The 27809-nt window shown below is 44.1% G+C and overlaps 1 protein-coding gene across 5 annotated transcripts in view; it reads left to right on the plus strand.

Moving 5' to 3' along the window:
* Positions 1 to 25757, plus strand: part of NEURL1 (neuralized E3 ubiquitin protein ligase 1) — a 151629-nt gene extending 125872 nt beyond the window's left edge. For all 5 annotated transcript variants that reach the window (XM_064663225.1, XM_064663227.1, XM_064663229.1 and 2 more), the window contains 3 exons: positions 7496 to 8176; positions 21947 to 22093; positions 22908 to 25757. In XM_064663225.1, coding sequence (XP_064519295.1) covers positions 7496 to 8176; positions 21947 to 22093; positions 22908 to 23149 — 1070 coding nt within the window. In that variant the 3' untranslated portion in view covers positions 23150 to 25757. The remainder of the gene's footprint in view (positions 1 to 7495; positions 8177 to 21946; positions 22094 to 22907) is intronic.
* The last annotated feature ends 2052 nt before the right edge of the window (positions 25758 to 27809 follow it).

Here is a 27809-nt window from a genome sequence, read left to right on the forward strand (position 1 = left end):
CTCCCCAAATGCCTGTAAAAAAAATGCTGATTTTTATGCAAGCAAATGCAAACACAAAGCAAAAATGAGTCCGGGGAGATGAACTTAAGCACTGTTGATTTCCAGTTATTTCTGTTAAAGTGGCAGATGTTTGTAGCCTAGCAATTGGTTCCACAGAGTCAATGGTCTGCTTTCTTTTGTAATCCAGCTTTAAAATCTGGTGACAATTTTTAGTGTAAATATGAATTATTTCTCCCATGGATGAACTTTGTCTTTGGGCTCTTTGTAACCATTGGCTTGAGCTTTGACTTCTGCACCTTGGTTGTTGTAGAAATTCTTTCAAACGCTTCCAGCAATATTGCAAAAACATGTGAGTATCTCGAAAGCTAATTTGGACTGTGTTGGTCTCAGGCAAACAAATGGACTCAGTTGATTAAAATATCTGCCATTCCTGCAATGAAAATGGCTGTTATGAAATACCAGTTATCTTGCCTTCCAGGTTGAAGCCAAAATTTGCATGTAGCAATTAACTCCCGCTTAACTCCTGCACATGAAACGTATGTTTGCCCTCCGTTGACCATGTGGTGATACCAAATTGGTGTGTTGGGGAAGGAGAAATTGCTGAATAATGGTTTCCAAGCTGACCACTGGGATCCATAATGGATTAGGAGTCATGAGTAGGTTGCCTTTTGAGGTGAGAAGAGCAATCTGCACATGGAATCAGAGAAACAGCAGGTAGAAAATAATGCAGTGATGAAGAATTAGGAAATGAGAGAGTGTACTGTGGAAAACAAGATGGTTTTGTTGTGCACTGAGCTAAATCCCTAGAAGTTTCACTTAAGAGCTCTGATGGAGGAGCCTCTATCCCCTTGGACAGCTCAATCCATCCCCCAGTTTCTAGTGTAAAATACAAACATTAATTCTTCCTGCCTCCCACTCACCTTTTATATATCCTCTCTGTTTACATGGTGAGGAGTGTCTTCTGCTGCAGAACCTGACAGCTGAGATCTGATCTCAGATGTAGTTTGCCCCAAAGCAGATTTTACTTTTGTATTTGTCTCTTAGAGAGCAGCCTGGCATCTTACATAAATAGCTGATACGAGTGGCATTGTCTGTTGGCTGTAGTTTTGCAAAAAGAGGAGCCAGGGCAGTGAGAGCAGAAGGGAGCAGCTTCATTTGAAATAGGATATTTATAGTGTCAATGAAATAGCGACTTGCACACAGCAGGGTTTTGTATAAGTAGGTATTAACTGATGCCCTTGATTTGATGTGGGTGTTTTCAAGAAGGAATGGTTGATCTGAGGCAGTAACTCAGACAGTTTGATTTCTCAGTTGTTCATAAAGGGAAATGTACTTTGTAGAATGAATTCCTAAGTATATAGAAGAGAAGGTTTTTAGTCTGAATCATTCCTTTGAGGGATTTTAAACATTTGCCTCCCACATGCTACAATAATGCTCTGAAAGTGGCTTCATTGTATGGTCCGAGAAGCTGCATTCTGGCGCCTGATGGTTTATGAGAAATAAACACAATGGAGTGGTCTCGGGTCATATAAATTCATGATTTAACAGTAACAAGCAGTAAGGGGAGAACCTGTGTGCAGCATCAGAGCAGAAGGATCTGGCTGGGAGAGTGGGTCTCTGCAGCACTATGCTGAGCGTGGCAGATCCCAGTCTCCTCTGCAGACCTCACATGGAGAGTACTAGTTCGCAGAAAAACAAATAGTTTTACAAGTATCTGCTCAGACACATGGCCAGCAGGGGAAAGCACTTTGGACATGCTCTGTGAGAGGAGCTTTACCTCTTAATAACTGTGAGCGGGGCCTCAGCATTCTTTGCTTCTCAGTTTTTTTCCTGTGTTTATTTTAAGTAAGGACAATTTTCACTCTCTTGTTTGCACAGGTCTTTCTGGTACAATAAAGCAGTTAAGATACACATGGCAGAGACTGAGATAGCCTCGAACAGAGCATCTCAGTGATGAGAACATCTTTACACCACGAGTATAACAGGCTGCATGAAGATCTGCTTCCAGTCACCAATTAATTTGGGTGAATTTTGAACCCAGGGCTACACAATAGTCTTTCTGTTCCCAGACCCAGTCACAGCTGCTTTTCTTCTTTCCACTGGAGCTGATGCTGTGGACTGGGTGCTGTACACACATTCGGCAAGCTGGCAACCGAAGGGGTTTGAGGACAGGTATTACACCTTGCCACCAGTCACAGTGATCTTCATCCTTATTTTAGGAGGGATAAATGAGAATATAAGTTGTTTCGATTTTATTGTATTTTCAGTCCTCTGTCACCTTAAAGTGCATGACAGGTTGAGCTGTAAACAACATAGAGAAATTGTTCTGCCTGCTTCTGCACTGAAGTGTGGCAGTTCCCCAGCAGTAACAACAGCTCACTAGGACTAAGTCAGCAAGGGAACAAAGACTGCCACAGCACGACATGGGCAGAGTTTGCAAGACAGGCAGCTGAGCTGGGATTGATACGTGCACTCACATGATGGGGAGTATGAGGCTGTGAGTGACAGAAGGTTTCCACAAGCACAGGTTTGTTTCTTGTTTTACGACTGATGGCTTTTCCCAATTGCCTTTTGAGTGCGATGTTATTTTACAGAATGATACATCTGCCTCATATTTCAAACACCTCCCCCTGCAACGTCAAAGTCTTGCCAGATAGACTGTTTGGTACATAATTCTGCTGTAGACCGTGGAGGAGCTAGTGCAGGATTACAGGTGTTGGAAGGCCAGCTGTCCTCCCTGTGTAGCCCCTTGTGACAGGTAGTGCTGACAGTGGGAAAAGCAGCCTTCATCTGCATTCCTGAGTGGGAATGGAGCCCCTCCAGTGTGGTGGGAATAATGCAGTATACATATTTTTGCAGTTGCACGTTTACATAGAATATTCTTGTAGAGGCCACTGACTTTGATGTGTCTATTGGTAGCTTAGCACCTCTGAGGTTATGGAAATTGTACCGTGAGCACACCAGTACTCACTGGAAATACCATTACCCAGTGAAGTAAGGGATTAAGAAAAGAAAATTGCCCTTGTAAAGAAGTAAAGCAAAGACCAGAAAGAAGGAAAAACATGAGTCTTTGCAAGGGAAAGGAGGCAGCATACTAGCAAAGTTCTGGTCTTAACAGTTTTTTAGTCTTTGCTTAGTAGATGAGAACAGAAATGTTCTCCAGATTGTTCCTTGACTTCTCAGCATTTCTCTCTTCTCAGAGGGAGGATCATTAGAAATGAGATATGTTCTTAGGTTCTCATTCTGATTCCCCAAATTTTAAGTTATTTTCTGTAGTAGTAACTCTCAAGATTGGTTTATTTATACTAGGTGTTCCATAGCTCCTTCTGGAGACTGGTTGCAGACCTCAGACTCCGAAGAATTACAATTCATATGAGGCTGTAGGATTGCACCACACTCAGAAAACTGATCAAGAGAAGATCTGTGTCCCTAGAGCTTGCAGTTAAACACTGGACTGCCTGAGTTTCCAGCATGTGCAGCCATGCTGAGTTTGCTCTGCTTTCTCAGATCCTTTACAGGTTTATGAATACTGGCTGCTCGTGACCTTGGAAAATCAGGCCTTTAGGCAGTGACAGACAGTACTGAAAAAGAAAAAGGGGAAGGAAATGATGATTTGACAGTCTGACAGCAACACACCCCCTTCAGGCTGGTGTGGGGCTGAGATGATCTGTGCCTGCTGGTGGTTAGAAATGCTTTTGTGTTTGGATGTGCATGTAGCTGTATTCAGAGTGTGCATGTATTTGATCTCTGTAATAAATATGTCTACATATAAACATGCTTAAGGAAATAGATTATTTTAAGAAGACAACATTTGGCAGTAGTTCAGAAGAAAGGTGGTAGTGAAATACTTCTGAGTGCAGTGATTACAACTGCATCTGTCTGCTCACCAGCTCCTTGTAAATGCTTTTTTTTGAAGTGTTACTGCAGTCTCATTGAGCCTGCACAAAGTGGGAAGCTCTTCCGTGCCCTCTGAGCAGAAAAATTGAAAGCTTTGAAGCTTCTGGTCTGAGAAAGATACTTCAAGTGTAAGGAATCACCTGCTGAGGATCTAAATTTTGCAGATAGACCTCACTAAAGAGAAGAAAAGAGAAGATGGCTGAACTGCTCAGGTGCCCTTTATTTCTACTTAAATAAATGAATTACTCCTCCTTTTCTTTCTTAAACAAAGCTAGAAAAAGATACAAAGGTATTTGTGGAGACAGGCATCCTTTAATTTCAGTGTCTCAGATTGTCCAGCTGAGGAGCAGAAAATCTATATTTAGTAGAAATGTTTTCCACTTTGGCTCTGTCTGTACTGCTACCGGAAACTTGAAGTCTCTAAATCCAGAAATAACATCATAACTGCACTGATGCAGAGCTCAGCAAAGCCTTTCTGGAAAGCTACCTGGGCAGCCAGCCTGTATTGAGCTGCCATGGTCATGGCCAGCTTGCTGGTGATATTCCAACCGCTTGGTTAAATGCTTGCTCTGGTGGCTTGGTGACAGCTGTGGTCTTCACTCAAAAGTCCATCTATTCTCACCTAAGGAGATCTCTTATCAGTTGACTTTTCCTGAAGAAACACTGCCAATGGCCTCATATAGGAAATTTTATAACCTTGAACATTTAATAAGAAGGAATGGATGGTTTCTAAATTCTTTTGGCTGAAGCCGGGTGATCCTCCGTAGTGGGCTGTTGGACCCATTTTGTATCTTACAGTCTCGTCGCATAAAGTCATTCCATCTTTTTCATCTGTGCTCCAGATTTGTCTCTGCAAATATAAATGTTCTGAGCAAAGGAGTCTCTCCTTAAAGATCACTTGTAAATGTTCTGCAGTAGTAAGGCTGTGTTATGGGCCGCTCCAGCGTGAACAGCTTCATCTGTATTCAGCCTGAACAGCTTGGTTTAAAAAGTGACAACTGAAGCTTTAGAGAAAGAAAACAACTCATTCCTGGGCATCTTCTGCTGAAAGAAAGTGGTCAAAGTCACCTAATTTGTTCCACATTTCACCAGAATTGTTGTTTCATAGCCCTTGGCTGTTATCAGTTATTCTGGGTAAATGGCATTCCACTTCTCTTCCAACCTACCTACCACCCCAAAAGATGAATCCCACTTTTGTTGTGATTTATAGTCAATGGGACTTTTTTTTTCCTTTGGCTGGATATTTTGTGATACAGGCCAGCATCTTTTAGAGACTCATCTCTCTAAATTTTCACAAACACACTTCAGAAGCCAGTAAACTGCAATCCTTTCTTCCATGGGTATTTGCAAACATTAATGAACTAAGAATTCTCACAGTCAATCCTATATGCTTGAGACATCTTATTCCTTAGGTGGCCACGCATCTGAGCTACTGAGGGATTTAAATAATACAATTTGATATGTAACTCTGTTTTGCTGTCACTGCTGTGTGTCTTGTCTGCAGAACTCCATCTCTCTTAACCTCTTTTCAGATGGAAAAAGATATTCTGTCCAGCAGCCAAAGGGAAATGCAAGCATCCTGGTGGAAAACAAGCTGTTTCAAAACCCTGGCTGCAAGCTACCCACACATCACAGTTGTCAGGCAGGCTGCACATGCATAGTTACAGGGAATAAAATAGAGAGGACCTTCTGTTCCTATTCAGAAAGGTCTCTACCCATTCACCTTCACAAAAGGATCGTCGTCAGCTGCCACTATTAATTTGTTCTCCTATGTAGGTTTCCAGCCAAAGGAGGGTAAAATAAGTCTAATGCTATCCAGCAGGAGCACTTGCAATGCAAATGCTAGCCCATATATTACGAAGCATTAATGCAACCCACTTCTAGATTACTTGGGGTAATTTCCGATTTTATTTATTCCTCCTTTAATTAACCTCTGGGAAGAGAAGCTGAAATATCGGTATACAGAAAATCAAATATGAGAAACAAAGCCCATTTTTATTTTGAGACTGTGCTTCCCTTGTAATAGCAGCTTATTTAAAGAGGAGCCTGGAATAATCCAGTTTAAGCAAAGCAAAGAGCTCTTACTGAAGCCAAACTGTGTGTGGGTGTGCTCTTGTCAGGGCTCCCAGAAGAGGAGGACAGGAAAGGCTGTTAGTCAGACCTCAGATATTGCAGGAGTTGTTGGTTACTTAGTAGCTGGCATTATTTGTTGGCATACCAGTACAGAGCTACTACTCTGGTGTACTGGGAGAGAGTACACCAGAAAATTCTCAGATAACCTGAGGTCCTGCTCTTTTGTTGTTTTGAAAGAAAATCCCAAGGATATGTGGCTGGAAGAGATGTCCACTGTGAGGGCCTAGCACGTGGGTTAGGAGTGGCTCTGTCTCCTCTTGTTGTTCCACTGTTTGTGTTTGTGGCACTTGGGCCTGGTGTGTTGTTTTGTACCACCTCGGGGGGGCTTGTGTTGTATGTGGTGGTCCCACCTGATACTGTTTGGACCCGGGCTCAGAGCCATGGCAGCCTTCAGGCACGGCTCCCACAGAGGCACAGTCTGTATCGGTCACAACTTCTTACAACATTTGCAGAGAGTTACCCACATGCTCAATTTTTGCACGATGAATAGTCTTCTCATGCTACAACGTTCTCAGAGTTCAGAAAATTGGACATAAGAATAAATGTTTGCATTATCTCAGCTTACTTTATAATTTTTTTAATAATTTTTTTTCTTAGTATATTGTTCTTTAAAATTTCTATGGTAACAGTATAGCTAAGGATGTATTAAACATAAATAATTTCAGCATTAAAGATAGGTGATTATGTTCGTCTTGGAAAAAGTATCAAATTGGTTAGTTCTTGAAGCAGCAGGTGAGAGTGACAGATGATAAGGCACAATTTTGTTTCTATTGGTGAATTGTCTGAGCATCATCTTTTCATCTTTGTAATATATACGTGGATTTGATTTTTAATTATTTGGCTTGGAGATAATAAATGATTGTATTTTATTTATAGAAAACTGCATATTCCCAAAATCTGCATGTAAAGTTAATATCTGTACTGCTTTGCAGTGAGCACCAGAACACTAATGATTAGTTATATTTAGAAAAAATTAATTAAATTTCATATGGAGATAAATAATTTAGAACTGAACATAGCAATTTCTTTTAAATAAAACAGTGTGTAGTTAGATATTTATTTCAAAGGTCTGTGAGAATTACTGTAGACAGTAAAGTGGGCATGAAAACTTGGAGCCTGTATATATATTGATTGGTATGTTCAGGGTGTGTTTTGGATATTTATCTTCTGCTTCCCCTCTCCAAGGAAGCTTCCCCTGGGCAGTTCTTGTCATCGATTTTGAGTCTGCCTGCTCAGAAGCTGAAACTGTTGATGCTGGTGGGGAAAGTACAAGAACAGCAATTGATTGCAAATACATTTTATGATACTCTGCTTCTATATTTCAAAGGGGAAAACTTATTAATGGCAGCAGGTCTCTGATTTTCCCTTTTAAACATATCAATCAAACCCATAGTGATTAGCAAACTCCTGAACATTTTCATTTTCTCAGAAAGTGACCCCTTTCTTGTCTTCTTTCTCCCCACAGACAGTGAAATCATCCCTCCTGACTGCCTGCGGCCCCGCTCCTTCACTGCCATCCGCCGTCCCTCACTGCGGCGGGAGACGGAGGACACGCGTCTCTCGGTCAGCCTGTGTGACCTCAACCTGCAGGAGGAGACCTTCCATGTGACAGCCACCACGTGTCCTATCCCACAGAACTCACTCAACTCCCAGCACTCCCACCTCCTCCCCTCCCAGCTAGAAAGCGACCTCCGCTTCCACCACCTCCGGGGACCCCATGTCAAAATCCTCGATGACCAAACTGTGGCCCGTCTGGAGCACGCCCGGGAGGAGAGGACTTTGGTTTTCACCAGCAGGCCCCTTCGGATCAACGAAACCATTTTCGTCAAAATCAACAAGTCCAACGCTGTGCGCACAGGGACGCTCTCCTACGGGGTGACGTCCTGTGACCCCAGCACCTTGCGCCCCAGTGACCTCCCCTATAACCCCGAGTCTCTGGTTGACCGAAAGGAGTTCTGGGCCATCTGCCGAGTGGTGGTGCCTCTCCAGAGTGGAGACATCCTGGGATTTATGGTGAATTCAGATGGTGAGCTGCACTTGAGTCACAACGGTGCCGGCATTGGCATGCAGGTCTGCGCAGACTGTTCCCAGCCCCTCTGGATGTTCTTCGTTTTACACGGCGCAATCATGCAAATTCGATTGCTGGGTATGTTGGACCCCCTTTTTCCAAACCTCATGCACAAGGAAGCAAGGGGGGATACATCATGGATGAGGAGGAGATGGAATAAATGACTCCCTCCCTGCTCTAGGATCAGGTGGAAATTTTGGTTTTATAAAAATACACAAAGGCACATACATAGCATATGGGTAAGAGTTACAAGACTTAGCCCCTTTGCACTTTTGTAGCATCCTTCACGTGATGGTCTCAAAGCTCTTTTCAGATAATGATTTAAGTCTCAGAGACCTTGATTAAAGTATAGATGAGTCACCACTGACCTAGGAGAAGCCAGGAAGGTGAGGGTGCTTTGAGCTGAGCTAATACAGGGCATAGCCAGCAGGAAAAATGAGATCTGATGCCCTTTTCTGTGTGTTAGCTATCTGACCTGACCAATTCCCAAAAGACTCCTTTCTACAGGTTTGCATGCAAGAGACGGGCTAGCAAGCAGAGAGGAAACCTTGTGCCTCATGCACAAAGCTTGGCACTGACCATCTCAACAGGAGAAGAGTTTCCTCTAGCCCAGTTTAAGGCAATTAATTGATCTATGAAGAACTGGCCTCTTCCTCTTGGTATTTTTGCTCTGTTTTTAAGCTCTGTTAGCTGAAGTACTTCATTTAAATGCTGCAAGTCATATTTCAAAGGTATCGAGGGAAAAGCTTTGCATCAGCTCAGGATCAGATTTACTTTTGTATGTGTGTGTGTATATGTGTATTAGACTAAATGTAGGATGTGTTTGGCCATAAATTTGTACCATGTCGTGGTTCTGCTGGTGTCAGTGTCAGAGAGCAAATGATGGATTCTGAGAACATGATGTAATTCCTGGAACCCCTCTAACCGGAGATGATTTTAAAATACTCCTTTCTGTTTATACTGTTGTATTCATATGTCTTTAAGTATACTTTTATTCCATTTTGCTTCAAATCCTTTCTTCAAATTTCCCTCTTACCTAACAGGTGAAAAAAAATTAAAACAAACCCAAAAGCCAACCAACACCTCCTTTTATAGGAATTATAGAGTCTTTGAAGGTAAATTGTGGTGAACACACACGCATCTGTCTGCAGGGTCCAGTTCACCTTAATCACAGTATGAAATGCCTTGTATAATTTGCTTGAAGTTGACCATAGGCCTGTGCTGTGAGGGTTTTGTGGCTGTTAAAGGCTCACAGATGACAAATGTAATACCACAATTTATTTCCAGGAGCCTGAGACTCAATCCCTGCTAATTCAGCCTGATTACATTTGTTGTGGGTACTGAACGTAATCCATGGCTAGCTCTGCTCTCCACCAGCATGTCACTGTGATACTGGTAGGTGAAATCAAACAGATCCCAATAAAGTCAGAGATTAAGTGCTCCTATGTATGTTAGAAGGAAAACATCCTCAGGCTATTGAGCTGCTGGTAAAACTACATTATTGACCAGTGCTTCCTTTCATATGAGATCACTAATTCTGGCAGTTTGGCACAGACCAAACAGCTTGCTTGCAGTGGGTTCTGAAACAGGGCAGTAGGGATGTGTCTTGCCAGAGGGACAGAATCATGTCCTCACACTGAATTCGGCAGAGCGGGGACTTTAACACAGGCCTCCTGCTGCACATACCCTGTGGGTGTCCTCCCTGCCTGATCACAAGTTCAGCCCAAAACAGTACATTCCCAGCGCACGTTTTAGATAAATGTACATTTGGATGCATGAAATGAAATCTGTAGAGCTTGAAAACTCCTCACTATTTGTATTTGTGACCACATGACAGACTTTTCTGGCCTAAGTCACTGGAAGAGAACCTAAAAATGGGCTGTTGTTCTTAAATGAGGTGTAAGTGAAAAGAACTGGACTTTCTGACCTTGCATCTCTTAAGGAAAGGGTAGAACCCTGCTGAGTGTACAGCTTTATCCACGTTAGCTTGGGCAGCAAGATGCTATCTCCAAGTTACAAGATGCAAAACTGGAGGCTACCTGCAATTTTTAACAGGTATTAAAATATATGTTAGAGCTTTTCATACCTGTATTTCCAGTATAACAATGCTGGGAGCAGTACAGTCCCAGTATCAGTACAATATCAGTGCAGTGCAACTGCCCAGAGAAAAGATGCTGTCCCAACACTGCATGCATCTGCAACTGCAGTAATTATATGGATCAGCAATATCCTGGCAGAAGGCAAAGAAAATAATGAACTCCCATCTCTAGCTTGTGCAATGTTATTAGGGAGGTGATGTGAACTGTTTGCACTGCAGTGGAACAGATTATGGTACTTGCCATAATATCTGTCATTATAATACTAGAAAATGTAAGAAGAATGTAAAGTGTTCATCTTCCTAATGACAAGTTCCATCTTCAGAATGCAAACGAGTAATTTTGTGAGGTCTTTTGTAGTTTGAGCTTTATATCACAGCAGAAGAATTTATAGTCATCTTTTTCTAGATGTAATAAAAAAAGTGATGTTCCATATCCTTGAAAGAAATGAGACACAAATACTGCAAAAGGCACAGTTGTACAAAACCTATCCTAAATAGCAGAAGTCATTGTATTTCTGGGGCACACCTTTCTGAGATTAACCAAAGCAACATTATACAGTGTTAAGTGGACTTCAGCACTTCAGCTGACTATAAAATGAAATTAAAGTTGATGGATTTGCTTCTTCTCCAACTTTTCAGTTTCATTTGGAGGATGGAGAGCTACTCTTGGACCTAGAGAAGGTTTATTTTTGACTGGAGAACAAGATGACTCAGGGTACTGATAACTGGATACTGTATTTCATGCCTGGAGATAAGTTATTTGGCCCTGATGCAGAGCAAGATCAAGCTCAGGTCTCTGCTGGCTTGTGGCTTTGCCATAGAAGCTGGCATTTGCTGACTGCACTTATTCCACGATGCTGGGGATACAACATTTATTTCCTAATCGGGAAATAAATAATCCATCTCTGCTCAGGCTGGTGATCTTATAGGACTCTGTAGGAGAGAAAGGCAGTGTGGGGTTAGTTCAATAGTAAAGAATTCTGACTTCTGTTTTCATCTTATCAATTTGGCTTATACTGGCAATATATTTGCTGTAGGAGAAATTAAAGAGTAGAAAATAAAGATGAGGTTGGAAACACTATTTTTCTTCATGCTATCCCAGAAAATGCAAATTAATTAAACCCAAGCCCCACTATAGCACAGTGAGATGTCACAGTCATCCCTAGTGGAAGTGGGGTGGTGGAAGAATGTCAGTTTGTTGCAAAGAAAAGTTTAAAAGGCAACTTGACCACATGGAGGAAAGATAAATGAAAGAGGAGTGCACTTTAATGTAGCAGATAATAGCATAAAAAATATCAAGCTTCTGGAAAATGAAGGGACACAAATTTAAATTAAACATAAATGAGAGTAATTAACTATAGGAACCAGCTGTTGAGGGAGGCAATAGATCTTTTTTGTCAGGGAAGCCCTTCTAAATATTTTATATGTTAAGTGGTGGTCTTAATTTAGAAATTCTGTGGATTATGCACATAAAAACAAACTAAGAGAAACCCAGATCATTAGGTATGTTGAAATGAAACAATCTTTGTGTATCCTTTAGGAATTTCATTAGTTCAGGCTCGGGTTGTTTTTTTTCAGGCATCATTCCTGTACAGTCAACAAAACCAGACAATTAAATTTGATTTACTGCTCTCAGCTTTTGCTGGTAAGCATTTCAGCTCACACACAGTTTTATCGACATCTCTGAAAGGCTGAAATGAGCCAGTTTGGATGCAGTGGTCTGGTTTTGGTCAGGTTTTGGTGGTGTAATTCATTTATGAAGTTAAATTGATTGACCCCATAAGGTTTTAAAATGTATGACTCATGTCTGGAGGAGCTATCGCAGCAATAAGTTTATATGTTTAGTGTTTGGGGATCCAAATGGTTGGGAATATTCTTTCATTTTCTTTTGTCTCAGAGTGAATCACCAGCATGTAAACCATCTTCCTTCATCTCTTTTTTTTTTTTTTGTGTGTGGTTTCCCTTGTGAATTTCATTCTTTCCAGTAATATTAAAGTTTTCTTTTGAGCAATGAAATAACATGTTCCATCAACAGTCACACTAATGAAGCTGAGTTGCCAACTTCTCTGTGTCCTTTCTTTCCATGCACATCAATAGCTCCAGCCCCACCAGAACAGCTGCACAATATAGTAGCTCTCTGGATGTCTCCTAATGCTGGCCAGGAGCCAGCACTGGGCCTGAAAAAAACAACACCAGAGCCAGCATTTGGTGTGGGTAAGTCTGTATTCACATCCATGCTGGATATATACAAAGTGTGTGGGCTACCCTCTCCTGCGTCCTTTACCATGGACAGATGAGTTGGGGCTCCTACTTAGCTGCCCATCGCAAAATATTTAGAAACCAATTGTTGCTGAGGTTTGCATCCTTCTTCCCACTTTCTTGAAATTGGTCAATGTGCTCAAAACAGGTGGTGAGGAGGAAAGATCTGATGTGAGACTTGCAGACAGAAAAAATATGAATCCTTGGTTACTCGGGATTTCTGACAACAGCACTTGGCAAAGGACCAAATTGGGAATTAGTTCAGCAGAGTACTGTGGGACACAAGTTGCCGGCAAAGGGCTCTTTAAGTCAACAGTGAAATTTAATCTGAAGTGACCTCAGTGCCAGTCTGCAAGAATGCCAACTGCAGTCAGTCCCATTACAGGCAGGTACAGGCAGGCTTATGCAAAGCTGTGTCCAGGAAAGCTGTGCCCATTATGACTCTTCCCTGTGGTCAAGCTTAGCAGCCCTGGTATTGCTGTCCATGTGCAGCCCTTATCCTGAGAAAACAGCTGGAAAGACTTGAAGTTTCATGAGTGAACAGAGTAGTGTTTTGCTTAGGTGTCACAGAGCAATGATTTACCAGGGGGAATTACTTCTGTGAAGTTCATCATGCTGCCCCGTTTGGTCTTCCTTGACTTGAGCTCCATCCTAGGTGAGTGACTGGCTCACCAAAGAGCACTAGTGATTCACAGGCCATATCTGAACCTTGGAGACTGCCCTCTCTTTTCTAGCCAGAACTTTTCCTCTGTGTCCCAAAATTCCTCATTTACCTTGCTTATACAGTTCCTGCAATTACTGTCTCCAGTTTATCTCCAAGGGAGACCTTCTCCTCTTTTCTCTTGTCTCTGCTGTGGCACTTGTCTGGCCTGATCCTTCTAAGAATCTGTAGGACTTTTTGGGAGATGTTCCCATCTTACCCCCTCTGTTCCCAGCCTTTTGTCTATTCCTGTGTAAACAGGTTTCTTAGCCTGTGGTAGCTCCCTGGCTGTCCCAGGACTTCAGCATCTCATGACAGAGTGTCTGTCCCTTCCAAAAAACTTCTCTCTGGGTGCAGTTCTATACTTACTTTGCACATAAAATTACCACAGTGAGCATGCAAAATATATAAATGGTAATTGGTCTGTACAGTTGTTATACACACTGCCCATAGCACAGACAGTAGGTAAGTTTGTAGAAAAGTATCTCACACAGGCAAGGGGCATCTAGGATCTTGGTTCTCCAGCTCTGAATTTATAAGCTTCTCCTGCTTGAGAGAAGATAGTTCATTGCAGTAGCAAGTCACACACCCTAATCTCTGATCTCAGAGGTGTCCAGTACATTACCCATTTGGAAGCTTGATCCTTCTCCACCTTGCTTCATTCCAGTGATGTGGAAATTGTTGAATTAAACACAGCACAAGGGAAGCTTGGTAAGTGCCCAGCGTTGCACAGAAATGCACGTAATGAATGTCTTCCTTTAACAGACTTTCAATTAGATGTGCCCCAGAGTTCTATCTTTCATGTTTATTTGAGTTTTGATTTGTATGGAAAATGGCCTAATTTAAGCTGATTGGGATCAAACAGGCCTGTGTTCTACGGCACTTAATGGCCTGGAGTTCCTATGCACTGCAGGGTAGAGGTTATTTTATGGTGTTAGAGACCAGGGAGAAGAAAGAGAGTTGATATTCAGTGCCTCTTGGAAGGCAATCCACTTGTGTTAATTGATGCCTCATCATAAACACTCCTATCATGCATGGGTTTAGCTTTCATTCCAAATGAAGTAACACATTACTGGTGTTAAGTTGTAATAGCTGCACAAGAGCTATTGTGTCCATAACTGCTGGGCTTAACTCTAGCACTGCACAGGGCTCTCCAGAAACTCTCTGCAGAAACTGTTATCATCACTAGTATAATCAACTATCCCTGGCTGTAGTGAGATTGTCATAGTAAGTAATGTATAGATCTCCTTTATAACACCTTTGCCTGTCTACAGTAAATATACAGGATAAGGGATCATATACCAGCCTCTTTGCATTGCAGGTTGTCTCAGGAGAGATAAAATCTGGCTATTCTGTGAAATAACACTGGAATGAATTAGTTATTCTGATATTGTGAGATTCACATAGCAGACTGAACTCTTTCTTTGCTTCTTTGTCAGATCCTTTTTCATCCAGCAGTGTCCATAGAAATCCAGAGTAGTGCTGGCCAAGAAAAAGTATTTGTTTCCTGTATGCATCTGCCACCATATTCATACATGCCCCTCCTGGAGAAGCACAGAGCTTGGAGGTGCTGGGTTAGTCAGCAATTTTCCTTTTGCTCATAGAACTATCCTTGCTGTGGCCTCCCAAATACTCTCAGCCAAATGGCCTTTTTTTGAGATGGATCTGTAAAAGGTGCTATTTATGAACAGAAATTATTGGTAATTAACATCTGTGATCTTTTAGAGGGCTTTTTGATTTATTTTTCTTAAACAAGATGAAAGCTCCTATTCTCATTTTTCATGGTTCAGCTACTTAATCCAGGCTTCTTTTTTCATCTCTTCTTGAACTAAGCACCTGCCTGGGTGTGTTGTTGGTTTAATATTTCTCAAGTTGCGAGATAGAGCTCCAACTCTATAACTCTTTTACTTCAGTTCAGCTGTATGTTCATTGCATGGTGTCCATGCCCTCAGGATTTTGCAGGATCTAAGTGCTGACTAACCACTCAACTTCACCTGTCAGGTCAAGAAAGTAAATTTTCTGTGTGCTCTTTGCTTTCAGGCAGCACATTGGGTTTGGGCTGTGAGAACTGCTGAATCAAAAATGTCTGTGGTGTCTGGAGCTTTCATGTTTCCCCTGCTTAGCTGGAGTGTGCCTGTGACTGCAGGAGGGTAATAGATGTGCTGGTGCCCTGCTGCCCTTCTGGACTCAGCAGACAGCAAGGCTCCAGTAAAGCCATAAAGTACACTCCTTTTCTGATCCTCAGGGAAGTCTGAGCTGTTGTTTTCCATGTGGTTTGGATCTAACTTTTACTTCCTCAAACAGTGGTGGTCTGATCCCCGTCTGCAAACACAGACCTTACGGTTTTGCATGCAAAATCTGCCAGGCTGCTTTTTGACCTATTTCTGGACATTTCTGTAGCATAATGCAAAATCCCTTATGTTTTCATGGGCTTGTAAAGGACAAGATGTATTATTTTTCTATAGGAACAGTTTTTAAATCCTTTGGGAAATACTTGAATTCAAAAAAAAAAGCCCACGGATCATCAACTGATGTCAGTCACCTGAGAGGCAGAGATGAGCTGCAGCACAGAGGCTGGGCTCTGAGAGCATGGTTGGCCAAAAAAACATTGAGCCGAAGGGGAAGAAAGCTCTGGTTTCTGGTCAATGCAGTATTGTTCCCATTGCCGTGGGAACATAACAAATGGATGTGTAAATACATGTATTTTATGGCATTCAGAAGTGATGGATATGCTTATATCCCTCCCTAACATTATAGTTGATCTTTAACTACCATGTATCCCGGCAGCAACAGGTGCTTTGTTCTTTTGTTTTAGCATGATGGATTCAAAAGTCACTGTTGGGCAAGACCTGGGTGGCCCTGGGGGACAGAACAGCTCTCCTGCAACCTCAGCCAGAAGCAAGAAAATCCAATAATGTGCAGAAATGAATGTGGATGCAGTATTCACTCTCAGTAATGTCACAGCCCACTCACACTGCAGGAGCTCACGTGTTATGGGACAGACCTAAGGCAGATGTTCCCATGAGCTCAGTACCCACAATTGTATCAGATTTTTGAAAGAACCTTGATCTGTTTAGATAACAAAATCAATGGCCCGGATACACTGAGAGTGTTAAATATGAGAATGGATATTGAGCCGTTTTTGACATAGGGTAATTATTTTAGCTGGCATGCTGAAAAAATCTGGCTCCTAACAAAAGGAATCAAGTTAAGAGTTTTGAAAGGCATCTAAATGTAGGTGCCCAATGCCCGCTAGACCGAAACTTATGAGAAGTGCACAGATCTCTTGAGCCCCCTTAAATGTGCTAGTTAATGGCTGCAGCCAGACTTCAGCAGCTGTACTAATCTTTTCCACCATGTGCTGGAAGCCTTGGGACCTGCAGATAGATGGAACAACACAGAAATTTGTGATTACTCTTGGTAATTACATGATCTTTATTAGCTGTCCTATTTATGCAGCAAATGTGTTACAAAAGCGAAGAGGCTGAAAATGTGCTTCACATGATACCATATTGGGCAAGTTACTATGTTGCATAAGACTTTGTCTTCCTTAGAAACTATGGCAGGAGGCTCCCATATTTTTTCTTTTAGGTACGAAGTTTAGGTAAGCTCCTGACATAGTTGTTATGATGGTTATGGGTAAAGAAAGCCCATAAAAAAAGTGACGATGGTCAAACTATGTGAATTGTGAGTTGGACAGTAGTGGACATTTACTGACCACATCCTATAAGCCAGGACAAACAAAGTTTAAGTGGGATGGGTTCAAAGGGCAGAAAAAGGATAAACTGGAGTGCAGATCAATGGGTTATGCATTATTTTTATAGTGCCTGTGAAATAGTCATTAAGAGCCTAGGACAAGTAATGTAAATAGAAGGTGAATGAAACAGCTGACTTAGTGGCATTGCCAGAAAACATTGGGGGGGCAGAAATCATTATATGCTTTCCTGTTTGCAGCCAGCAAACACTGAGTATTGCTCATTTGTTTCTTCTCCACTTTGAAAGTGAAGTCTTCAGACTATGCGATACTACATTTCCACTTCAAAGTAGCAGACATTTTCAGCCTGTGGAGCCTGGTTTCTGCAAGACTTCCACAAGCACAGTCCCAGTGCTCTGACACTGTGCTTGCAGGCCTTTTAGGTTAAGATCTGAAAAAGTGCAATGGGGCTGTATAATGTTGAATTTAATTATGAGGGGGAAAGGTATAAGAGAGGGAGACAGAGATTTGGTAAAATGGTTTGCGTCTTGCTTTTGTGTCCTTGGGACCATGAACACTCCTCCCCACACTGGGACAGTATGAGGAATTCCTGGGTCAAATCCTAAGAAGTTATTGTGTACCTTTCACTGATTGATGGATGTTTTTCATAATCTGATGAAGTTCTTGTTGTTCTGTTGTTATTATCTGACTCCCAGGAATGGCCCTGCCCTTCTATCACCCCTCTCAGGAATAGACACCAGATTAAGAAATGTGTTATGAACGCCTTAAACTAGCAGTTTTCCAACCTTCAGTTATCCAAAGTCAATAGTAATAAGAAAGCAACATATTCTTTGGCATTACTTTTCTTTCCACCTCAGCTGTAGTTTGTGTAGTTTGAATCTGGGAGCATTAATATACTTCTTGCTAGCAATGGGTTGGGAATAGCTGCAGAACAGATTCATGGCAGCTACTCCCTGCTCTAGGCCACAGAGATACCTTGGGTATTTATTTGCATAATAGCAAATGCCCCTAAGCGTATTCAGGAGAATGCAGGCAGCACATTGTTCTTCCCACCTGGTTTTGTTGTTGGAGTTGTTTTCCAATTCTGTCTTGGGCCTACGCAGGAACAAGCAGGTCAACATAATCACTTTGTTTTGAGAAAGAAATGTAGAAATAATACTTCTATGAATTAATTAAGGGGGACAGTTAATTGAAAATTCTCTGTATTTTTGGGAGCATTGACTGTAACTGGTCTTCTTACCATTGTAAAGCCTTGGGCAGCACAGATCTCCCCACACAGCTGCCGTTAAGAGAGATGCTTAAATGTTGGGACGGCTTCATAGATACTGTGGAGAGTGGATTGCAATGTTCTGGAAAACCACCCTGTTCACCACAATAGACACAGAGAATCAAAAGCATCTCCAGCAGTCACAGCTGCTGTATTTTGGTCACGGTTACTACATTTTATAAAAAGGCAATTATGGATACAGATAGCTACTCTCATAAAAATTGTAAATGCTGGATGGGATCCCAAGAGACTGCCTACTTCACCTTCCTGTCCTGAAAAAGCTCTAATGATGGACATGCCATAATCTCTCTGGGAAGTCTGATTGCTTTACAGTGCTTCACTATCTACATAATGTCTAGCCTGAATACCTTAGGAGTGCAAATCCATGATTTCTCATCTTATATAGAACATTCATGAAGAACAGATTATTTCTTTACCCCTTTTAGCAGCAGAAAACTGTTGCCATCTAAAAATCATAGAATCTTACAACATTTTAGGTCACAAGGGACCCCAGGGAATTACCTAATCCAACCTCCTGCTCAAAGCAGGGCTAACTTCCAAGGTAGCACAAGACTATGTCCCATCAAGTTTTGAGTGTTTCCAGGGACAGAGATACCACAGTGGCTCCAGGCTCCTGTTCCAGTCCTTAACCAGCCTCATATAACCCTGGATTGGCCCAGTCTTGTCATAACAGGATGGTGTTGTTGATTTATGATCATCTGGTGACTTCCAGCAATTCCCAGGCCTTTTTCTGTAGGACAGCTGTATTTCTAATTGAACGGACTAATTCCCTGTCCTGTATTTGGGTAGCTGATTATCTCTGCTTAAGTGCTGCGTTTTGCATTTGATCACATTGAATACCATCCCATTTACTTCTGATCCTATTTCCAGTTTGGCAAGACCATTTTGAATTACAAACCTTTAGCATACTAGCAGCCTTTCCTGGCATGATGTTGCCTGTACATTCCATGGTAAAACTCTCTTCTGAAAATAAAATATTCTCTTTCCTTTTGTGGGTGGACCTATAGGTTCATTTATTTGCACCTCTGTCAGAGCAATGACAGAAGTGCAGAGAAAGCTTCAGTCTGCCTTGGACTTTGCTAATAATGGACTCTGTAAAGATAAAAAAGCAAATGGAATTGATTCAAGATCTATTTAAAGGTGATTCCAGTGTGTTCAGCATGTTTGAGATCAAGCATGAGACAAGTTAGCAGCAGAGACAATTGATCTGGAGGATTTAGAGAGAGAAAGAATGTTTAAACTGATTTATTTAGAATTATTTAGTTTTTCAAAATTATGATTTGGAAGCTGGCTCTTGGTGGGAACTCTTTGCACACAATGAGCATGTTTGGCCTTGAGCACATGTATCTGGTTTTAGTTAAGCCAGGCTGGCCACACTCATTCCACTCTGCACATGATCTCATTCCATGCTCCTTGTCATGGTATCTGCACACCATCCAGCAATATATTAACAGCGTGAGTAACGTGTCTTATGTTGATTATTCTGTCACCAAGGGAGAAATGTGTCTTGTCTGGTAGGGAATTCAGATTGTTTTAAACAAAGCTCTATACTTATGCTGGAGAAAAGTCAAGAGCTGCGCCTTGTATTAGGAGAAAGAATTGGCAAGGTATCTACTGGCCCTTGGGTCTTGGGTAAGGCCATTTTGGGACTCAGACCAGCTCCAACCAGAGAAAACTGTGGTTGCTACACTGATGAGCTCTCCTTGCACTGTGGAAAGGCCATTTGCCCTTCTGCCAGCATGCTTCATCAGCTCATACTCTGTGATACTTGGGGCACCTCCAAATTCTCCTATTAGTACAGGAAGAGAAATGCTCCTAACAGTCTTTATTTTGCCTTTAATGAAATGACCAGGTTGGTGCTAGAAATGCAATGTGCTGTGTGTCAGCCGAGTGGAAGAAATGTCTCCAGGCTGCAGGGAGGAGAGGGAAGACTTGAAAAACTTGTTCAGCTGCTCAATGTTCATATTTGTTGTGTGTGCAGTGAACTAGCTGAACCCTGTGCCCCTGCTGGGCCTGTTTTCAGTGTGTGTTACCACAGGGCAAGTTTTCTGCTAAGGTCATCTGTCAGACTGGAGGGGAAGGGCTATTGCTAGTGGCTGTCATTAGAGGCTGCATCATTCTCTTTGCATATTTACTGAGCTAAACTCCAGCCTCAGCTCCCATCTGTGTGGTAAAGGAGGTACCTCTCTACAGTATCTCAAGTGTGAGAGCTCCAAAGCCCTTTAGGAGTCTAATTTAATTTCAGCTTCTGCCTGGAAGTAGAGCACTCCTTTTTTGGAGAGGGGTAAAACTGAGGAATTGAAGGCTAAGTCTAATTGCTTCCTCTCTAATACGTAGTCCTCAGAACAGATTTTGAGTCAAATATCACCCCTCCTCAATCCCCGTGCTCCACTTTACTGCTCAGTCTTGTTCTGCTGAAAAGGGCAGGAGAACTCTGCTTTTGCTGTTTTGCACAATCCACAGCTGCCACTTGTAGTCCCTGCTTCTCAGATTTGGTCTTTCTTGGCTCAGTAGTCTCCCTGCAAATAAGAACTGAAGGATCTTTCTGGTGCATGGGGTTTTCCTGACCTCCCACAGCTGCTTTTTCCCTGGAGAGTAGCCTCCAACTCATTGAGGACACTGTGGATCCCAAACCTCTGTGTCTCTGGCTCCTTATATGGTAACATGAAGAAGTCTGAGCATTCTAGTTCTGATTTGGAGTTACCCTGGTTGTCTTCTCAGCTGGGGAACTAGAAACTTTAAAACTATAGGCAAGCTAGTTCTTACCATCAGGAAACCATCCTTTGGTTCATGCACATTTGCTGCTGTCTCACCACTTGCTTAGTGAAGACCAGGCTGCATCAATAACAATAAAAATCCCCTACAAATTCTTTGCAGCAGGTAGAGTGTTAAGCATTCCCAATATTTTTCCCTTCTGGAAGGGGCTTTAAGATATTTGTTGTTAAAACAGCAGAATAAAGAGCCTGAGACTGAGGGAGGGTGGCAGACAGGCTGTGGAACAGAGCTGGCTTTTCTGGCAGGCAGCACATTACCATGGAGGTGATGGTGGGCAGTGAGAGCAGAAGATAATGGAGCTGGGTACACGTAGGAGAGGCTTGAAGAGGCTCTGCACTCTTGAGCCATCACATCCAGACTTGCAGGGAGTGGAGAAAACATTCCTGAATAGGGGGAAGAGGTCTCCTTCATCCCAGAGCCAAATGCACTTTGGTGACTTATCCCTGCCTCTGACAAAAGCCACCCTACCAAAGAAGCAGAGCAGTGAGCATAGCTAAGGTTTCCTGATTGCCAACCCCTCATGTTTGTCTCTGGAAAGTCCTTGAGTGACTGTATGTATTTATCAGAGCCTGGAATGATGCAGTTTTGCACTAGGTTAGCAAAGAACACTTTGACAAGGTGATGCTTTGACACTTCTTGTGCCGGAATCCTGCCCACCCTTCTGCAGGCTATGTCCTCTACTGCTACAAACCCATGGCTGGCTATAGTGCTAAGGGCACATATGAGCAGGAAACCACATGGGAAATAACTGCACTAAATGACTTGGGACACATTTCAGGGCAGAAACAAAGGGTTATGATGGCTAAGAGAGCTCCAGTAAATTTCAGCGATTGTGGGAGTTTGATGTCTGTTCAGGACCAGCCGCTAGCATTAAAAATGGCATATGAGGATTCTCGTGCTGATGAGACTAATCCTGACAAGCACTGAGAGCTGCATCCCCTGCCACGTATCCCCAGTGCCCTGTCAGCCTCGATTTTTAAAAATAACTGTAGGTTTCTTTTCTCACGATGCAGGTTCCACCATATTAGCAGAGCGGCTGGGATTGTCCACACCAAGCTCGCCCACATCAACACCGAGTTCCCCCACCGTCCTCTGCAGTGGTGTCTCTGGTCCCTTATTGTCTACATGTGGCTCTGGCCCCCTCTGCAGCTCTATCAGTGGTAAGTGTGGTGGGATCCCCTGCTTGCCTGTTCTTTGCCTCCCCACTGCCTCCTTTCACAGTCTCACACTTGTCTCCCAGAAGGATTCTAAAACCACAATAATCAACAGACTATTATTATTATTATTATCCTGTCAGCTCCCCTGGGGAGGAAGGGAGAGCCTCTGCAAAGGCTATTTTCAGTCTGTTTTACGTGGAAGCTGCTTAGATGCCTAGACAGCAGTATTTCTCCAACCCTTTTCATCATGAAAGGTCCCAAGGGAAGCAGTGGATTTTCTGCTACGTGCATGGCCCTGTGACGCAGAACTTCTTCTGGAGAGCTGTATGGCAGTGACATGTTGCTAGCTTAGACTGGAGCTGTCTACATGGTCTACAGGGTCTGTCTACAGACCTCTCCACATACCTTCAGTACCCTCTTCAGTAAGATGCAGTGTTGCTATTTCTAACATGCCAATGAAGTACAGTGATATTTAGATAAATGTACATGCAGTAGAAAAGGATAGGCTGTTCTGCAGCACTTTTAAAACTCCCAAGCACCTGCATGATCCCAAGGCATTGATGGTGAGATACATAACAGCTGTCTCTTGGTTTGCTCTGCGTGGGCAGCAGACCCCAGTAGATGTTGCCTTTCTGCTGCCTTGAGCATTGGCATGTAAACCAGGACTCAGTGAGTGGGACAGTAGGTCACAGGAAGGAACCATGATCCTGGAGCATCCATTTCTGCTAGGACATGGTTCTCTGCAGCTGGCTTCAGGGCAGAAATTACTTTGGGATGTCAGGAAGCAACGTGAGTGACCCTGTTTTTTGTGTTACAGGCACAGCTCCCAACTCTCCAAGCAGCTTGCCTGAATCACCCATTTCCCCATCCGTCTCAGGGCCCTGGGGAGATGAATGCACCATCTGCTATGAGAACATGGTAGACACAGTCATTTACTCCTGTGGACACATGTGTCTCTGCTATTCATGTGGGCTGAAGCTCAAGAAGATGGCCAATGCTTGCTGCCCCATTTGCAGACGGGCCATCAAAGATATCATCAAAACATACCGCAGCACTTAGAGCAACAGCAGATGCCGTGGTGGGGACTGGGCAGGGTAGGGAGGAGGCCGTGAAACAACACAGGTCTTGGTCTCTATTTGTCATCCAGGAGATTCAAAAACTGTCACTCATCATCACCCTGATCCCCTCTTCAATGGACAACAGATGAGACAAGCTTAGATGCTGCTCTTATACCCTCCAAGCAAGCCCTGGGGCTGAACTCCAGTGTCAGGAAAGTTGTGATGGACTACTCTCCCTTGTGGATTTTCAACTTTATCTCAAAAAAAGCCAGCTGGTGCAATCGTCCCTTTTCTACACCATGCACAGCACAGGGGAGTCTCCACTGTATAGCAGCATGTGGTAAAAGGTTCAGTGCTACACATCTCCTTCTAGAGGCACCCCACGTGCAGAGACAGCAGAAGAGAAGAAACAAGCAACATGTTTCTGTGTACAGCCAGCCTGACCATAGGAGGCTCCTTAGGAAGGACGGAGCAAGGCAAGCTTTGAAACAGTGAGGGAGGTGCAGTGAGCACACTCACAGAAGAAAGGCTGTGCAGAAAAGAACCCAAGATTTGTGAAGCAAAACCCACGGCAGCCCCTTGGGGGCTGTCCCCACCTCCTCCCTGACAGAGGCATTCGTGGTAGGTTTGGCAACCCAATAATGGCAACAGCCTTGCTCCCTCCCAGCAGCATCCAGCCACCTCCTATCACCATCCCCTTGCATGATGAGTGGCTCTCAAACCCCACCACTACCAATTTGTGTGTGGTCTCCACACAGCACAAGGGATTCAGCAGCATCTCTGTTCCCACGGGCCTGTGGGAGAGGGAGACATATCTCCCTCACCTTTTCTCCCACTACCATCCAGACAGCACTTGTGAGGAAAACCTCCAACCTCACCTCAGAAGAATGTATAAGCCCACGTCTGTGGGTTTCCTTTACTGGTAACTTTATCACTGTGCTTTAAGACAAAACCAGCCAGGTGGTACTCAGCCCTTCACAGCCACACCGGCAGGACATGGCTGTCCTTATGTAAAACAACTTGAGGGGTTTGGTTTGCTTTGGTTTATTAAAACAAATCCCCTTCCCTCCTCCATTTGGGAACACCCTGTCCCCAGCAGGGAGAACGGCAGCCCCCATGGTTTCTGTGTAAACAGCTGCTGGTCTGCCATGGCTGTGGGCCTGACCCACCTGAGCTGGGTGGCTTGGCAGCATTAGGAGCTGCCTGTGTCCCCTCCTGACCATCCTGCTGCCTTCCAGGGCTGCAGAGGAGGGAGAGACTGTGTCTGGGTCCTGAGGGGAGATCAGGGCTGGAGCACCACAGCAGTGGAGTTTGTCCCACCATGTTGCCCATCTGGCCAGACCAGGGAAGGCCATGGACTTGCACCCTTCCTGCTGAGCTCTTCTTGCACACCAGCATATGGCCATTGATGGGAGAGAGGGGAAAAGGATGGTGAAGGGATAACAGCATCTAACGTACACAGTTGCTTGCTGCAGGGGACATCATGTCCCACATGGCAGGAGGTGGGTGAAAGAACACTGGCAGAGGCTGCTCCTAAAACTGCCTGGAAAACATATCCTTGCTCTGTCTTCTTGAGGAGATGAAAAAAGAGACTACTCACTGAGGAGCACATTGTAGAGCCTTTCTCTGAAGGTGCCACCATCACTGCAGCCTACCAGGGGGTCTGCAGCTGCCCCCAGCCTGCCCAGCGGGCAGCACTAACTTGAACGCTGATACTCTGGGTTACAGGGATTTGTGTTATTTCTTTGCATACCTCTGATGTACAACCCCAACCCAGCCCTGTCCCCTGGACCAGCTGTCGAAAGCTCCAGAGCATCATGGCTCTCATGCAGGAGAGCCAGTTGGCACAAGTGTGGGGGAAGTCAGAGCAGCCATGCCAGGAGCAGGGCTGGTCCGCAGGCAGGCAGCCAGCCTCCAGCTTGCCTGGGGACAGAGCTGTGACCGGTGCACACAGGAAGCCTGTTTCAGTAGTTACACAAACTCCAGTGCAAGGATTTCAGAAAGGAAGAACCCAAGGGGCAGGAAGGTGTTGATTAAATAGTGGATGTGGGGAAACGTGCAATAAGCAGCCTCCTGAGCCTTCACCGCACCAGTGGGACCAGTTTCCCTCCGTGTAGGGCAAGCCAAGGGGTAAACTTTATTTTTGAAGAAAGTCCATCCATGAGTACCAGTGCAGTGGTGTGAATTCCCTTTTCACCTTTTGAATTGAGAGTGTTTTAATATATTAACTGTGTTTGTTTTACTGTGGACCAAACTCTAGGAGTTAGTAGAAGCTGAAAGCTCCCCCAGCATCTGAGCTCAAAAATTGGGGTTAAGTCCTGCTCCCACATCAGCTGGCCTCCAGCTGTTAAGTAGGAAGGAGAACAAGGCTCTCTCCAGGGAGAAAAAAAAAACCAAAACAACCAGCAAAACCAGTAAAAGTAACAACAATCCTAATCTTTTGTTTTGTTTGACTGGTGTAGGTTCCCATGTACCTCTGTGTTCTTGTGTCATTTGCATTTCATTGCTTTACTTTAAGATGTTTTGTGTTCTGTTTAAAGAGAAGAATAACTCATTGTGAAAAATTGGATAACTGTGATCGTGAATAAAGTTGATTTAGATATCCTGCAGCAGCATGGGTGACTGAGTACTTACCACTTCCATCAGCACAGCAAAACATGATGAGTAGCACAGTGAGAGGCTGAGGGAAGAGCAAAAGTGGCATGAGAAGCTCTTCCTTAGAGGGAGCTGGGTAGAGAGATCTCAGGCTTTCCCTTAGTGCTTGAGGATGAGAGGGCATTGGAAAATGGATAATGAATATCCCCTCGATGGACACCATACAAATGTAAGGAATAAAGGAAGCCACAGAAGTTGAAGTGAGGGCTAACAGCATTCCTGAAAGCTTAAGCCCCACGCTCCTGAGCCTCTTCATAGCCTCCCCAGAGAGAAGCCAAAGCTTCTCTACTCCTACTGCTTTGTTTAAAGTCTCTCCTGAGTGCCTGTCACAAAAAATACCACCCTCCACCAACACAAGAAAAACCATGTTGTGAGGAACCTCAGAACATGCTCAGCCTTATAGGAGCCAGGTAAGATGGCTGAAGACGAGGCAGAGCAGTAGCATCCCTGCCCTGAACATGTTGAGAAGGCCCACTGACAATCTGTGGTCTGGCCAAGGGAGACGCTAAGATGCAGATGGTTCCTGAGCATATAAGCAAGGGACACAAGGACCCAAAGGGAATTTGGGTTCTCCAAAGGTGATGCCAGTTCCCTCAAAACCCAGTAGCTCCTCTGCTGCAGGTATCTGCTCAGGAGCACACCTACAACACAGCCATGTGAGATTTTCCCCTCATCCTTTAGTTTCACTATTCAGCAGATGAGAGACTAGCTGGATCACTCTCTTGTCACAGGACATATTTGAGTTCACATCTTCTCCCTCAGAGTGGGTGCTCCATCTGCCAAGGGACAGAGACATCCCAGGAGAGGTGTCCTCAGCCTCTCCAGCGGAAACCATTCCCATCTAATACTTCCCCAGTGGCCTAAAACATTCCAGGTTGGGTAAAGCAAAACCACTTCTACAACCCAGCTTTCTCCAACACCAGCCTGAGGAGATCCTAGCTGCAAGACTGCATACACATGTGCTGCCCTCCAAGAGCTGTTCCCAGCTGTTGCTTTCCCGTGGACAGGAGGACCTCTAGTGGGTCTAGAAAGGCTTATCATCCCCTCAGGAGCAAGGGACAGACTTGCACAACATAGGTTGCCCCTAGAAAAGAGGGACACTGACCTGCAAGACATGCTGTGCCCAAGCACTGCCAGAGATTAAAACAAGTGAAGAGCTAACACTGAGTCAAACTCAAATCTTGCCCTCCCCTGGCATCAGCAAGAACCATGGCAGGTCCCCCAAGTTTCTCCTCTGACAGCCTCAGTCTGTGCATTCCCTCCTGCAGCTGCTACATGCAACAGCCCCAGTGAGCTCTGCATCCTCATCTGCTGAGCATCGCTGGAGTCACCCTGCCCTGACCTCCCTCCCCAGGTCATCACCTTCACCTTACCAAATCCAAACCAGAGCTGCAATTTCACCATTGCTCCCAAACTATTCTCCACCAAGACCAACTGTGGTGCAGCACTGACCTTCCCCAGCGACAGGGTATCCTCAGCACCGCAGCCCGACCGCTGCTTCAGGCAGGGCCATCCCCGGGGTGTCCCGGCCGCGGGCTCTGAGTCCATGGAGGGGCGAGGAGGAGGTGGAGGAACATGAGGGAGGATGCTCCGAAAGTGGTCCAGGAGCTGCAGCGCTGGTCCAGCATCGCCACCTGGTGCTCAATGCCCGGCCCGGCACAGAGCTCCTTCTGAGATCGATTTACTCCTTTTCACAAACATTACAAATATATGTAAGTAGGACCAGAAAAATTTAGTCTTGAGCGCAGCACAACTCTGGTAGGAGCCCTCAGAAAAAAAATGGGCAAGAGGGGAGCAATTAACAGTGAGTTACAGAGCACAAGGGGATACATTAGTATATGGTGATTGCACCAGCCCAGAAAAACCCTTTCAAACCCAAGCTGGCTGGCTCACTCGGCACAATGGGAAGAGAGGGCACAGTTCTCAGGCACATTTGCCACTAAGTTTGTACCTTAAAATGCCCAGGACTGTGTGCTGTGTCAAATCTAATTTCTGGCATCCTTCAG

This window comes from Pseudopipra pipra, chromosome 8 (genome assembly GCF_036250125.1).
Source record: "Pseudopipra pipra isolate bDixPip1 chromosome 8, bDixPip1.hap1, whole genome shotgun sequence".
Lineage (NCBI taxonomy): Eukaryota > Metazoa > Chordata > Aves > Passeriformes > Pipridae > Pseudopipra > Pseudopipra pipra.